The 14,847-nt window shown below is 41.0% G+C and overlaps 2 protein-coding genes across 2 annotated transcripts; both read left to right on the top strand.

Moving 5' to 3' along the window:
* Window positions 1-302: 302 nt before the first annotated feature.
* On the top strand, window positions 303-6,362 carry LOC308295614 (interleukin-1 beta-like; the record flags this gene model as incomplete). Its single annotated transcript, XM_080738664.1, has 7 exons — window positions 303-504; window positions 1,483-1,641; window positions 2,236-2,369; window positions 2,517-2,727; window positions 4,942-5,118; window positions 5,248-5,381; window positions 6,141-6,362. The coding sequence occupies 7 exons, from the start codon at window positions 303-305 to the stop codon at window positions 6,360-6,362; spliced, it is 1,239 nt and encodes a 412-aa protein (XP_080594790.1).
* A 5,716-nt stretch (window positions 6,363-12,078) lies between these two features.
* On the top strand, window positions 12,079-14,168 carry LOC308295613 (interleukin-1 beta-like; the record flags this gene model as incomplete). Its single annotated transcript, XM_080738663.1, has 5 exons — window positions 12,079-12,147; window positions 12,229-12,433; window positions 13,339-13,515; window positions 13,655-13,794; window positions 13,953-14,168. 5 exons carry the CDS (start codon window positions 12,079-12,081, stop codon window positions 14,166-14,168), a joined length of 807 nt encoding a protein of 268 aa, XP_080594789.1.
* Window positions 14,169-14,847: the final 679 nt, after the last annotated feature.

Genomic DNA, 14,847 nt, shown 5'->3' with positions numbered 1-14,847 from the left:
ACACTCTAATCTTGAGTGTAGCAGTAAAACTGTGTAGAACTAACAGTAGTCATAAATTGAGGGTGAACGGTCTCGGTCATGAATTGAGAGTGTGCAAATGGAACCAAATAAACCCTTATATGTCCATGTGGTTTAATTTGTTAAATTAACTATTAATAGAAAATAAAAAGCTATCAAATGGGGGTCTGTACTGTAGTAGCCACCCTAGTGCATATCAAACTGGGGGTGGGGGTCCTTGAAACTAGAAAGGTTGAGAGTCACCGTCTTATTTTATTGTTCACAGATCTCCCCACTCAGCAGACATGGAATTTGAATCTCAGTGGAGCAGCAAGATGCCCCAGGGCTTGGACTTGGAAATATCCCAACATCCTCTGACCATGAGGCGTGTTGTCAACCTTGTTGTCGCCATGGAGAGGCTAAAGGCCAGCAAGTCAGAGTTCTCCTGCGGCACTGAGTTCAGAGATGAGGACCTGCTCAACATGATAGTGGAGAGTGCCATTGAAGGTAAGCAGACATGGGCACATACTATATACACACAAAGCCACATGGATGTGGTCTCTTCATGTCAACTTTCATCACCGTTGACCTTTAAGGTTTATTTATTGACATCATATTTAACGCAACAAGAAATGTTAACCATCAAAGAAGGGGGGAAAACGGTTGCTTGTGTCCCTGCATTATTATGTAACCCCCCCAGCCAGTGGTTTAAAGTAACTAAGTACATTTACTTAAGTACTTTAGTACAATCTTGTGGTATTTGTACTTTACTTGAGTATTTACAATTTCCAATACTTTTACTTCTACTCCACTACATCTCAGATCCAAAAGTTGTCCTTTTACTCCACTACATTTATTTGAAAACTTTAATTAGTAGTTACTTTGCAGATATAAATTATATTATAAAACATACATTAACCACTTTAGCCCTATTATATACCTAGACTATTTGAAAATAGCCAATCTACAAGCTCACAACGCATCGTGATGCGACGCAAGCTTCGGCTATTTTCAAACATTTTGGACTTTTACTTTTGGTACTTTAAGTACATTTTGATGCCAGCACTTTCATACTTTTACTCAAGTACATTTTGAATTCCGGACTTCTACTTGTAACAGATTATTTCTATGTTGCAGTATTGATACTTTTACTTAAGTAAAACATGCAAGTACTTTTTCCACCACTGCCCCCAGCATGAAATCACAAAGAAGAGAGAGCTAGCCATTACAGACTGATAGCATCTGCAGCATCCTGTTACACATTCATGTGAAGTAAAATAGTTGGTCTTAAATCGGAAGATATGTCTCAAGGCCAGGTGAAACTGCATTGCAGCAGTGTGACCTTCAAACCTGTAGCTACTCTCTGCATTCTAGCCACAGCATTCTAGCTACAACTGGTGTTTTAGGCACTCAAAATCAAAATAACAACGCAAAGTATTCACTACAACATAATAATATAATGTTGTTGTTTTTTCACCCCATCAGAACAAATTGTGTTCGAGTTGACTTCAGAGCAGGGATTCAGCAAGACAGGAGAGCACGAGTGCAAGGTGACAGACCGCAAGAAGAGAGATCTGGTGCTGGTGCAAGAAGCAATGGAGCTCCATGCTGTGATGTTGCAGGGTGGGAACACCAGTCACATAGGTAAGCTTCATGTGTTTCCATATTGGACAGCGCTTCTTTGCATCCGTGTCGCTCTAGATTTTAATCACTTTAACCATTATTTTATGCTTTAACTATTGAAAAATAGCAGATATACAAGCTCACAGCATGGCACCGAGCGAGCTTGTAGATCTGCTATTTTTGAAAAGTCGTGAACATTTTGCAAAAACTTTGAATATATGCATTTTTAAAGAGAACATTTTTAACTAAAATTTTGCTTCTGGGGGTCCCTGGAACTAAATATTTTGATATGGAGGCCAAATACATATCATTTTGGGGGTGCTTGACAGGAAAAGGTTTAAGCACCACTGACATAGAAACAGGTTTTTCAGAAACCTGTTAGGATTTAGAAGACATTTTAAAAAAATAGCAGATCTACAAGCTCACAGCGCGGCACTCGGTGCCTCGCTGTGAACTTGTATATCTGCTATTTTTCAATAGCTAAAGCATAAAATAATGGTTAAAGTAATAATGCGTAATAATTATGCGTTCCCGTTTTGAGCTGATGTTGACCAACAAGGATCTTATAGTTTCCCTAAAGGTTTAGAGTGACTTTTCTCTCTGTTCTTTTATCAGCATATCTGAGCATGTCCACCTACATCCACCCGGCGCCCAGCACCAATGCCCGCCCTGTGACCCTGGGTATCAAGGGCACAAACCTCTACCTTTCCTGTGCAATGGATGATGGCAAGCCTACCCTGCATCTAGAGGTAATGTACAGCCCTGTAAATACACTGTTCTCAGTCATGGTGACCAGAGTAGTCTACTGATTTATTTACAATACATTCACGACCAGAAGGACTTGTTGCTGATATGAGAATGAAGCCACTGACCATTTTGTTTTCTTCCTTACACAGGAGCTGGAGGACAAGGAACAGCTGAGGAGGATAAACCAGAACAGCGACATGGTGCGGTTTCTCTTCTTCAGACGGGACACAGTTGGCAGCACCCTCATGTCCGCTCAGTTCCCTGACTGGTACATCAGCACGGCCGACCAGGACAACATGCCAGTGGACATGTGCCAAGAGAGCTCTGGCCACCACCAAACCTTCACCATCGAGCGTCAGAGTTAGAAGAATTGTCTCTGAACGTCTAAAACAGGGATGCTCAAACTGGGGTCTGTAGCCCAAACTCAGAAGAAAAAACTAAAATACACCATGGTTTGGGCACCCCTGTTGAATGTTGCTGACGGGAACCAGTGGCCATTGGCAATGTCTAAGAGAAAATAACTTAATGAGGTTTTAAAATAATGTGTATGTACTGAGTACAGCAAGTTAACATTCGGTGTATTGACTTTGTCAAAGTTCACCACAAGGTGTCTTCATTGTGTTGTTGTTCTATGAGCATTCACATGTTTATTGTACCCAGTGATATTTCACTGTATTTATTATTTCTGAAAATGATTTTCTATTTATTTATTTATGCACCAGTTGTTACCAGATATTTATGAATATATGTATTTATAATATGTCATTTCCTCACCATGTTTATTCCATGGATTGCAACAAAATCAAGATTAAATTATTGAATTCCTGTAAACTACAGCACAGTTGATAAACTTGTATTGGATTGCTAATGAGCAGATAGTAGGAGAATAGATTCCTGTGAATGTCTTTCTTTTTTAACCTGTTTTTTTAGAACCCCAGTTAAGATTTCTTCTTGAAAATCTTTTGAGGAGATGGGCTCAAAAAACTAAATCAAAAGGAAATTTTACGAAATCTGGCAACCCTTCATTACACAGTAGTCAACTTTAAAAAAAGGTTATAGAGTGTTTTTCATTTTATTTACTTTTTATCCCTTTGCTTTGGTTTTGTTTTTAAGATTTGAAACAAATCTTAGAAAAAAAACACAAAAAAAGATTTCTCATATTATTATTAATATTATTTATAATTATTTATTTAAGGTATTTGGAGGTATTTTTGCCTTTATTTTATAGTTTAATAGAAGATTTGGACAGGGAACAGGGGGAGAGAGATAGGGAGAGACATGCAGCAAAGAACATCGGGAACGGGACTCGAACCCGCGGTGCGCTGTCAGGCTGCTTATATGGGCCTAGCCACCCGTACCTCTAGGCCATGTCCGGGCTTTATTAATAAATCAAACTTTTTGTTTAATCTTATTTTATTAAAAAAAGGTTTTATATTTCTCATATAATTTATTATATTATATTATATTACATATTATATGTCATTGCCATTTCTTGTTTCATATGTTATGGTTGTTTGTTATACTCTGATATGATTCTCTGAATTCCAATAAAAAGAGTATAAAAAGGAAATCAACAGGAAACCTTCTGTATTCACTAGACGCACTTTCTTCTCCTGGTTTCATATGAGGATATTGATTTCATGTGTTTCCTTTAGGTCATAGATGGGCAACTGGCGGCCCGGGGGCCACATGCGGCCCCCACCGTCACTTAATACGGCCCGCTGGTTAATACCAGAATACTGATATATAATTGATTTCAGCTGTTACAATTCCAAACATGACCTGCTTTAATTCCGTCAGTCTATATTAGTAGCTTAATGACTAGTATAGTAGTATTAAAATGTATTTTTTTAATGTCCAATTTATTCGTATTTAGATTCATAAAGTTAACATGAGTATATAACTAAATGTGTTTGAAATTAAATCAAAATGTTACATTTTAGGATTCCAATTAAAAAATAACAAAAACTAATTCAGGATTCCAATTCAAAAGAAGCAAAAATAGCCGATCTACAAGCTCAAAACGCATCGCAGCACGATGCGTTTTGAGCTTTCAATTGCTCCAGCCACTGAGGAGAAACGCTGGTACAGACAGACACTCACTCAGACAGACATTCGGAAAATTATATGTTTGATAGTGAAATAGTGCATGGGGCAAGACAAGCTGGGAAGAAGAGAAGCACCTACCAGATAGACCAAAATATAGTATTATGTGGCAGTACAGCATTTCATCATCAGAATGAGCAATTGAGCCATAGCCATACCATAGCTTCACTTTCCTACTTCCTGTTATGTATTGGGGAATTCCACACACACCACAGGGGCTAGGCTTCTACAGTATATAAACGCCCAAGTCACAAGATAATCCAAAAACACATTGTTAAGGACTACTAGCAGCACACCAGTGTCTAAAGAGCTGTTTCATACTACTACAGTATCTAACAACATCTTCTCAGGTAAAATATTTTACAGTGTAGATTTTGTCACAGTGATTAAAAACAAATTTGTATCAAAAGTGGGGATACTTAATTGAAATTACGACTTGTGTTTTTTTTTTTCTTTCCATCCCATCAGAACACATTGTGTTGGAATTGACTTCCGAGCCAATGGATGAGATGGATGGTGTCTTCAGCAAGACAGGAGAGCATGCGTGCAGGGTGACAGACAAGAAGAGAGATTTTGTGCTGGTGCAAGAAGCAATGGAGCTCCATGCTGTGATGATCACTAGGGGTGGGAACACCGATCACATAGGTAAGTGTTCAGAATAGGGAACAGCAGTTTTCTATTAACCAGAAGGTTTTTGAACATGATAAACAAGGATGTTATAGTTTCTAAAGGTTTATATTGACTTTTGCTACTCTTACTCTGTTCTCACATCAGCATATCTGAACATGTCCACCTACATCCACCCGGCGCCCAGCACCAATGCCCGCCCTGTGACCCTGGGTATCAAGGGCACAAACCTCTACCTTTCCTGTGCAATGGATGATGGCAAACCTATTCTGCATCTAGAGGTAATACACTGTCCAGTTCTCAATTATAGTCCTGGGTGACCAGAGTAAGCTACTGAAACTACATTCACCAGTAAGACTCCCTAATCGGGAGATAAGCGACCGTAGGCTCCGGGGGTCCTTGAAGCGACCGTAGTCGCTTATCGGCATTTTATGTGAGCTGCAGTGGAGGGGGTCCTCCACTGGGGGCGTCACCACTTTTGCATCCGTTCTGGAGCACGAGGAGTGGGTGGTCCCCGGGAATTCCCCGTGAGCAGCCCTGTTGGGGTGGTCATTTGATCATTTTTGCACATTTGGTCATTTTTTACACTTGGGGGTCCCCCAGGGAGCTGGGGGTCCCTGGGGCTCGGGGGGTCCTTGGAGGTTGTAGTTTGGCAGGCAAGGAGTGTGTGTGCAAAATGTGGCATGGATCGGGTCAACGGTTGCGGAGATATGAGCAGGGAAAAAGTGTGACGTGTGACGTGTGACCACATTTGGTCATTTTTTACATCTGGGGGTCCCCCAGGGACCTGGGGGTCCCTGGGGCTCCGGGGGTCCTTGGAGGTTGTAGTTTGGCAGTCAAGGAGTGTGTGTGCAAAATTTGGCATGGATGGGGGCAACGGTTGTGGAGATATGAGCAGGGCAAAAGTGTGACGGACTCACTTACTCACTCACAGACAGCCGGTGGAGGTTTCTACAGTAAGTAGCTCTATAGCGCAAAATGACTTGTTCAATATGAGAATGAAGCCACTGACCATTGACTTTGGTTTCTTCCTTACACAGGAGCTGGAGGACAAGGAACAGCTGAGGAGGATAAACCAGAACAGCGGCATGGTGCGGTTTCTCTTCTTCAGACAGGACACAGGGCGAGATGGCAGCACCCTCATGTCTGCTCAGTTCCCTGACTGGTACATCAGCACGGCCGAACAGGACAACATGCGAGTGGACATGTGCCAAGAGAGCTCTGGCCGCTACCAAAATTTCACCATCGAGCGTCAGAGTTAGAAGAATTGTCTCTGAACGTCTAAAACAGGGATGCCCAAAGTGGGGTCTGTGGCCAAAACTCAGAAGAAGAAAAAAGGTGTAAAATAAGTTGCATTTCATAGAGAGCTCTGCTCTGCCCGCTACCAAACCTTCACCATCAAGGTTACTGGAAATTGAATGTTAAAAGTTTAGAAAATGTTGAACTCGTAAAAGATTTGGAATTAGAAATTAAGAAAATGTATGATTTGTTTAAGTCTGATATAGAGCTGTGGGAACTAGAGATTAATATTGAACGCATATGACTAGCTAACAAAACATGTCACTAATATTTTAAATTAATTTGTGAGAGAGTGAAAATAATGAATTTTACTGTTTAAAAAAGGAATTGAATGATTACAATAACAGATTTTTGTTCAATAAAAAGAAGCAAGCTGGTATTAATACCATATCTTATTCAGGAGTCCTTTTTTCTGTCACTGTGTAAAAAAAAGAAAAGAAAAATGTTTCCTAGAATTAAAGATAAAGAGGGCCATGTCGTCTCTGATGAAAAAGAGAAATGAAGAGCTAAAGAAATGTGTTCTGAAATGTATAAGAAAGTTGAGCCCAATTTTAATAAAATATCAGATTTTTTAGACGATATTAAACCTTTGTCTAGGAAGGAAACCCTGGCACTACTAGGTGAAATTACAAAAGAAGAAGTACAAAAAATAAAATAAAAGCCCAGGACCTATCAGCTGGATTGTTACTTTTTTAACCAGTAATCCCTCTTACTGTATGTGAAGGGGTTAAGGAATGTAGATTAAGCAACACATTTTACCATGGTCTGATTACAGGAGACAGGAATACAGATGCATAAAATACTGTCCAAAGTAATCTCTCCCTCCTCCTCATCCATGTTCAGAGACAGGCAGTATTTTAAATACATATTTCAAATACTTTTTTTTTTACTTGAAATGTGTATCATGGCGTCAGTATAATGGTCAGTATCCTGGTGTCACTATCTATGGTGTCGTACTCAGCATCCTGGTGTCAGTATCTCAGTATCATGGTGTCAGGACCACTGCATGCCCTCATTCCATCCTCTTTTCGTGAGGCGTGGTTTTAAGGTTAGGTTTAGGCATAGTTTCTGTGAGGCTAGGGTTAGGGTTAAGGTTACGCTTTGGTATAGTTTCTTGGCATAGTGTTTGTGAGGCTGGTTAGGGTTAAGGTTAGTTTTAGGCATAGACTATAGTTTTTGTGAGGTTAATGTTAGGCTTAGGGTTCCACTTCCCCACCCTATATTAACACCTGTCCTTACCCCTCTCTTCCACTCCACCTCGGGCAGTATTGTTCGACTCTTTGGGTGTACAGTAGAACCAAATTCTGGGCCCTGGGTACAAGGATTCACTGTGGGTCCCCCTATAAATGTTCTTCATAGGGAAGGAGGGGGTTTTCGCCCATCTCTGTCCATGTTATTGTTTGTGTAATTTGCCTCCTTCTCAAGGGCTTCTTGCTCTGCCTCTGCTTTTTACCAGTGCCTCCATAAGAGAAAGAGGGAGGATGGATCACCCCCGGCCCCCCCTCAAGCAGCTTGGTTGAGTTTGGAGGCATCTTTCCATGCATTCAAATTCACTGGCTGATTTGGTTCATACCCCTTGTTTTACTATAAAGATGATTCAAAAGAATGAATTTAGATTCTGAAGCTTTTCACTACAGGCTGTATATAATTAAATATCACGCTTTCCATCCCTCTCTAGCAGGTCAAGCATTTTCCATCTGGTCCAATATTGTATTTATTATTATTTTATTTAGAGTATTGAATAATCTTTTACACATTTTCCTCCTGAATGTAATAGTTATAGCATATAGCCTTATATAGCCTTAAGGGCGAGAAGCGAGGTCGCGCTGCCTGAGACCACATGAGACTGATGCAATATGTCCATATATGACCATTCCCAGATATGGGCTTAAATATTGATGACATCAGGGATCTCCATAGCAATCAATTCCTCCCCACAGCCCACACACATTTCGGTTGTATCATATACTGAATCACCTGCCAGTGAAAAGTAAGCCTACCCCGTCTGTAGGAATGCGTCGTGCAATGACCCTCCCCAGAACAATTGTGTTTGCATATAATTGTTTTTGTAATAGACTAATACTTACCTCCCCTTTTCCACTGTACATATCTTCTATTTATTTTTATTTCATTTTCCTTTTCTGTTATTTTTGTTATCTTCTTTATGACTCTTTTTCCTTTTGTTATTGATAATATCCTAGTACTGTGTTCTATCCGTCTGTCTTTCAATGTTATATGAGATACATAAAGGGTTCTAGTGTAAATAAGCCAAAAAGCTTACTAGGATGTCCTTTTAATTGACATCCTACCAGTGATTTGTACTGTCACGAAACTGTACTTTTTCCTATGCAACCTTCTAATAAATTCTTCAATCAATCAATCAATCAATCAATCAATCAATCAATCAATCAATCAATCAATCAATAGACGTGCATAGTATACAGATGTGCCAGCTTTACTGCTCTTTTCTGCTTTACTGCTCTTTTCCTGAAAATTCCTGCAAATGCATTTTTTCCACAGGTTTCTTTCCCTGTTTTGCCTTTATTAATTTTTTTATGGAGAATGGAGCATATTTTTTTGCAGAAACCCACAAATGGCAGGATACCACTCCATATCAAAAAATAGCTGGTCTACAAGCTCAATGTTCTGCTGATCCACTGGCATTCTACTGTCTTGCCAATGGCAGGATGTGTGAAGTTTTGAAAATGGCACATCTGTATGAGAGAATTCGTTTTTCATTCGTTTTTCAGATTCAATCGTATAATCGTTCCACATCAATCAAAAACTCTGTTATGCTACAAAATATTATAGAAATATTAAGAAATTGGGGGTGGGTTGTGGTGATTAAGTGAATGTTGTAACTTCCCCTCACCACTAAAAAGGAAGTGATGAAAGATTAGATTCAGTTACATCTTTGTGCATAGGCTATGCGCAAATCTGTCTACTTGGAACTGATGGAATTTCTGAAGCCTTGTAAGAAGTTAAATAGTGTAGAGTCGGACATTACAGACATGTCAAGATTAGGAAATTGCAGAATAGATCAAAGCACTGTAATATCTTGTCTCATGACCATTCATTGTTTTATGTTATATGTTCACACCAACTGGAATGCCTGGAATTATTACTGCATTAAGATGTTTTGGACTTTTTCCTCAGGCCTACTGGGGTTCATAGGAAAGATTTATTTTAATGGGGTGGTGAACAGTGAAGCACAGGAGCCAGGAGCCTAAGCTGTACCAATTTCCATGGCTTGAGAAAAATGGTAATTAATAACTGTTGGATTAAATAAATAAGACTTAATTCAAAGAAATAAGACATGAGAGAATTGGAATTTGCTGTATTATGAGAGAGACAGGCAAGGAACAGTACAAACAACACATCCAATCCGTATCACGGTCGGAGCTCTCTCTCACAAAATGGTGGTCAGAGATTGTATATAAGAAAAATAACCAAAAAAGCTTTGGCTTATTTAAGAAATCACAAAACAACATCACCAAGACAATACTGTAAATGAGGAAAACCATCCTATCGATGGGTCAGTTTGTTTAATGCTGCAATGGCTGAGGGGACAAAACTCCTGCTAAAATGAACCTTTTCCCACTTCAAGGGTCTGTATCTTTGCCCAGATGGCATGAGGTCAAAGTAGCGATACTAGGAGATCGTCATCTGTCATTGAAAGTGCTAAGCATGTGATGGTCTTATGTTCATCTCAGAAAGTGTGTGTATGGGAAGTCCAATGACCTAAATGGTGCTTTCACTACACACTTACACAGATAGTGGAGGCAAAAATGCAAGTAATAAAAAATCATGTGAAATGATTTCACGTCCGCCCACCTCCTTCTCCCAAGTCCCTACTGTGTGTAATTGGCCTAAAGCTACTCCACAGACCCAAGTAATGCCTAATTTCATATGATGAAGTATAAATTGGCCTTAGGCCAATGTATATACACGCACACATACTCACTCACACACACACACACACGCGCACACACACACACACGCACGCACGCACGCACGAACGCACGCACGCACGCACGCACGCACGCACGCACGCACGCACACACACACACACACACACGCACGCATACACACCATGTGTTTGTAACCCTTTTGTTTGTTTATATTTTGGTTTTAGCTTCATTTGTCCACTAGACCTGCAGGAAATGAGCAACCTGTCTGTCTGTGTTTTTATCATTTCATCATCGTTTGTAGCAGCAGCCTAGATGACCCAAGATATTGTATTAAGGCCTATTCACACTGAGCTGGTGTTGCGTATGTTTGCGCACGTATAACATTCATTTCCAATGGGGGCTGGTGTGCAGCCTGTCTTGCGCGATACATCAAAAAAATGCCCAATTTCACGCTGATCGCACACATCAGACCGACTGAGAGATTTGAATAAAGCTCGCCCTGAGGAACTTTATTCAAATCCTGTGCGTGCATGAGCTCTTGAAGCCAATGAAAGCAGTGCTGCTCTGCGTGTCGGTGGGTCTGTGTGAAATGACATGGACAGAGTGACTGTCAATCAACAACAGCCTTGCGGACTGGAGGCGCACAGAATTGCGTTCATATGTGCTTTTACGGTATGTTTTTGGAGCGGTGAAAGCGCTCCCAATAGACAGGTATGTCCGTGGGTATGTATGTATGTATGTATGTGGCTGGCTGGCTGGCCGTGTCTGTAGCCTGGCAATACCTTGAGTGGCCACACACAACACACAAGTTAAAGGAGGGGCGCTGTTCTGCAGCACACGCACACACACACACACACACACACACACACACACACACACGGTATAGCTGCTCAGATTCACCGCTCCACTTCGAACCGAGGTTTGATTTTTTATCTCGGTGTGAAGGTGGGTTTACGGCCGGGCTACACCAAGCCAACACAAACTTTATGGTCTCCAGCACATATACCCCCTCCTTGGTGTAGCCAGGGGCTTTTCGCACACGCACAGACAGCGCACGCATACACGCGCGTTTTCTGGTGTAGTCCGGCCGTTATGTGTCAGTACAACATTTCATCATCAGAATGAGCGTGCCACCACCTTCCCACTTCCTGCTGTTACATATGGGAATTTCCACGCACACGGTTTCAGTATATAAACGCTATGGGCAACATGCGTCCAGAAACACATTGTTAAGGACTACTAGCAGCACACCAGTGTCTAAAGAGCTGCTTCATACTATTATCATCATCAACAACATCAACAACAACAACAACAACAACAACAACAACAACAACTACTTCTACTCAGGTAAAATAGTTTTTCTCTCATTCATTCCACGCTGGTTACATTTTGAAACTAGTGCTTGATGATTCTACACTCTAAGCTTGACTGCAGTAATGTCTCATGTGCATACAGTATGTCTAAATATTAAGAATGTATCTTTTTCATATTAGGAAGGTTGAGCATGTTATCTTATTCCATTGGTTTTCAATACGGTGTGCGAGGACCCCCAGAGGCCCTTGAGGACTGTATCCATGAGTGTACTGTACAAATAGAACCAAATGGACCTATAGGTCTGTTTGGTTCCATTTGTACACCTCCCTCATATTTAAATGAACACTGATGATTTTACAGTGTCACAGCGATTAAAAACTAAATTGTATCAAAACTGGGAGTAGGCCAACTAAAAATTTTGATAATTGTGCACAGATCTCCCCTCTCATAAGACATGGAATTTGAATCTCAGTGCAACCTGATGGGGGTGTGTAGAGTATTCGCCCACCTCTCCTCTACACCTGTGAGGACAACTTCACCCAAATTGGTGTGTGATGTCACGTAAAAATTCTTAACCAAAGTTTGCCCAAATATATGTTCTCAGATCACCTCTGACAGCAAGATGTGGAGCGGTAAGATGCCCCAGGGCCTGGACTTGGAAATATCCCAACATCCTCTGACCATGAGGCGCGTTGTCAACCTTGTTGTCGCCATGGAGAGGCTTAAGGCCAGCAAGTCAGAGTTCTCCTGCAGCACTGAGTTCAGAGATGAGGACCTGCTCAACATGATAGTGGAGTGTGCCATTGAAGGTAAGCAGACATGGGCACATACTGTATACACACAAAGCCACAAGGATATCTGTCAACTTTCATGAAGGCTGACCTTTAAGTATTTATCTCAAGTTAATCATATCTTTATATCATATCATATCATATCATATCATATCATATCATATCGTCGTTGTCGGGTGAAAACCTTGTATGTCCAAAACCGTTAGTTGCACTACTTTTGTGCGACAGCATTTGAAATTTGAAACTTGAAGATACAAGGTTTCCACCCGACAACGACGACATCACATCACATCACATCACATCACATCACATCACATCACATCACATCACATCACATCACATCACATCATATCCAAAAGCATCCAAATATGCACTGTTATGCAGCAATGTCACAAGGTTCTATATGACTGCCCTAACAGCACAGCGACTTAATGCCGATGCCTATAGCAATGTAGGCGCTATGTAGCGTCGGGAGCGTTTGCTCATTGGGAAGATGCATTTGCGACGTCGCTTGCAGATGCAATGCTGCACGAGCGAGGAGCCTTAATTGGCAAGTGACGTCGCAAATAGATCTTCCCAATGAGCAAACGCTCCCGACGCTACATAGCGCCTACATTGTTCACAGAGGGAAATATGCATTAAGTCGCTGTGCTGTCTGGGTGGGTTTCAAGTTTTGCATGGCTCAAGTTAAACTGATTAATTGTCTTGCTTTGGACCCACTCTTGTAAACCAGGGGGCTTGTATAGCGTTCCCTGGTTAAATTTAGCTTGCTACTAAAGTTATGCTTGGCCAACGCGAAGTACAACTGTAATCCATTTGTTGCAATAAATGGTTAAACCTATATATGACGTGAGAGTACCTGACTGAAATGGAATTCGCGACATGCTGTTTGAGCGTTTCCCTCTCTTTTTTCACCCCATCAGAACACATCGTGTTGGAGTTGACTTCAGTGCCCACGGATGAGACGGATGGTGACTTCAACAAGACAGGAGAGCAGAAGGTCAGGGTAACAGACCAGGGGAAGAAAGATTTTGTGCTGGTGAAAGAAGCAATGGAGCTCCATGCTGTGATGCTGCAGGCTGCGCACATCAATCACATAGGTAAGCTTCATGAGTGTCCAGAATAGAGAACAGCACTTTGTTTTTAACTATATAAAATATATAAAGGTATATATTTAAAAGGATTTTATATTTTCCTTAAGAGTTTAGATTGACTTTTGCTACTCTGTTCTCACATCAGCATATCTGAACATGTCCACCTACATCCACCCGGCGCCCAGTACCGATGGCCGCCCTGTGACCCTGGGTATCAAGGGCACAAACCTCTTCCTTTCCTGTGCAAAGGATGATGGCAACGACAACCCAACCCTGCACCTAGAGGTAATGTACAGCCCTCTAAATACACTGTTCTCAGTTATGGTCCTGGGTGACCTGACCAGAGTAGATTTATTTGCAGTACTACCTTCACCACAAAATTACTTGTTTCTAATATGAGAATGAAGCCACTGACCATTGACTTTGGTTTCTTCCCTAAACAGGAGCTGGAGGACAAGGAGCAGCTGAAGAAAATAAACGAGAACAGTGCCATGGTGCGGTTTCTCTTCTTCAAAAGGGACACAGTTGGCAGCACCCTCATGTCCGCTCAATTCCGTGACTGGTACATCAGCACGGCCGAACAGGACAACATGCCAGTGGACATGTGCCAACAGAGCTCTGGCCGTTATCAAACTTTCACCATCGAGCGTCAGAGTTAGAGGAATTGTCTCTGAACATCTAAAACAGGGATGCCCAAACTGGGGTCTGTGAAAAAAAAAAAATAATACACCATGGTTTGGGCACCCTTGTTGAACTTTGCTGGAGGGAACCAGTGTCACTGGCAATGTCTAGGAGAAAATAACTTAATAAGGTTTTAAAATAATGTGTATGTACTGAGTACAGCAAGTTAACATTCTGTGTATTGACTTTGTCAAAGTTCGCCACAAGGTGTCTTCATTGTGTTTATTGTTCTATGAGCAATCTGTAACTACAAATCACATATTTATTGTAGCCACCTGAGTGATATTTCACTGGATTTATTATTTCCGAGAGACCCAAAGACCCCAAAAATGTTTGGGTCTTTATTTATTTATACACCATTGTGTCGATGGGAGGAGTTATTCCTTCATTTACATATCTGTGCTAATGATTTAATCCATCACATATTTATTTACTGTATTTATTATTTCTGAAAACGATTAGCCCTATCCTGGTTAGGGTTATTTGTTCATAAGAGAGGTATTTGTTTATCAGATGTCTTCCATCTGTGGTGATTTCCTTGACTTGATGAAGATGATTATGAAAAACTTGAGATATGTTTTGCTAAAGGAGCTTTTGTTGTGACAGATGTCAAGCTTGGGAGAGAAGACAGAACACTGTATAATTCTGATGTGAATC

The sequence above is a fragment of the Nannobrachium achirus genome (assembly GCF_963921795.1).
Source record: "Nannobrachium achirus genome assembly, chromosome: 12".
Taxonomy (NCBI): Eukaryota; Metazoa; Chordata; class Actinopteri; order Myctophiformes; family Myctophidae; genus Nannobrachium; species Nannobrachium achirus.
Note: the sequence above shows the minus strand (reverse complement) of the source record. Positions and strands in the feature narration are given on the sequence as shown.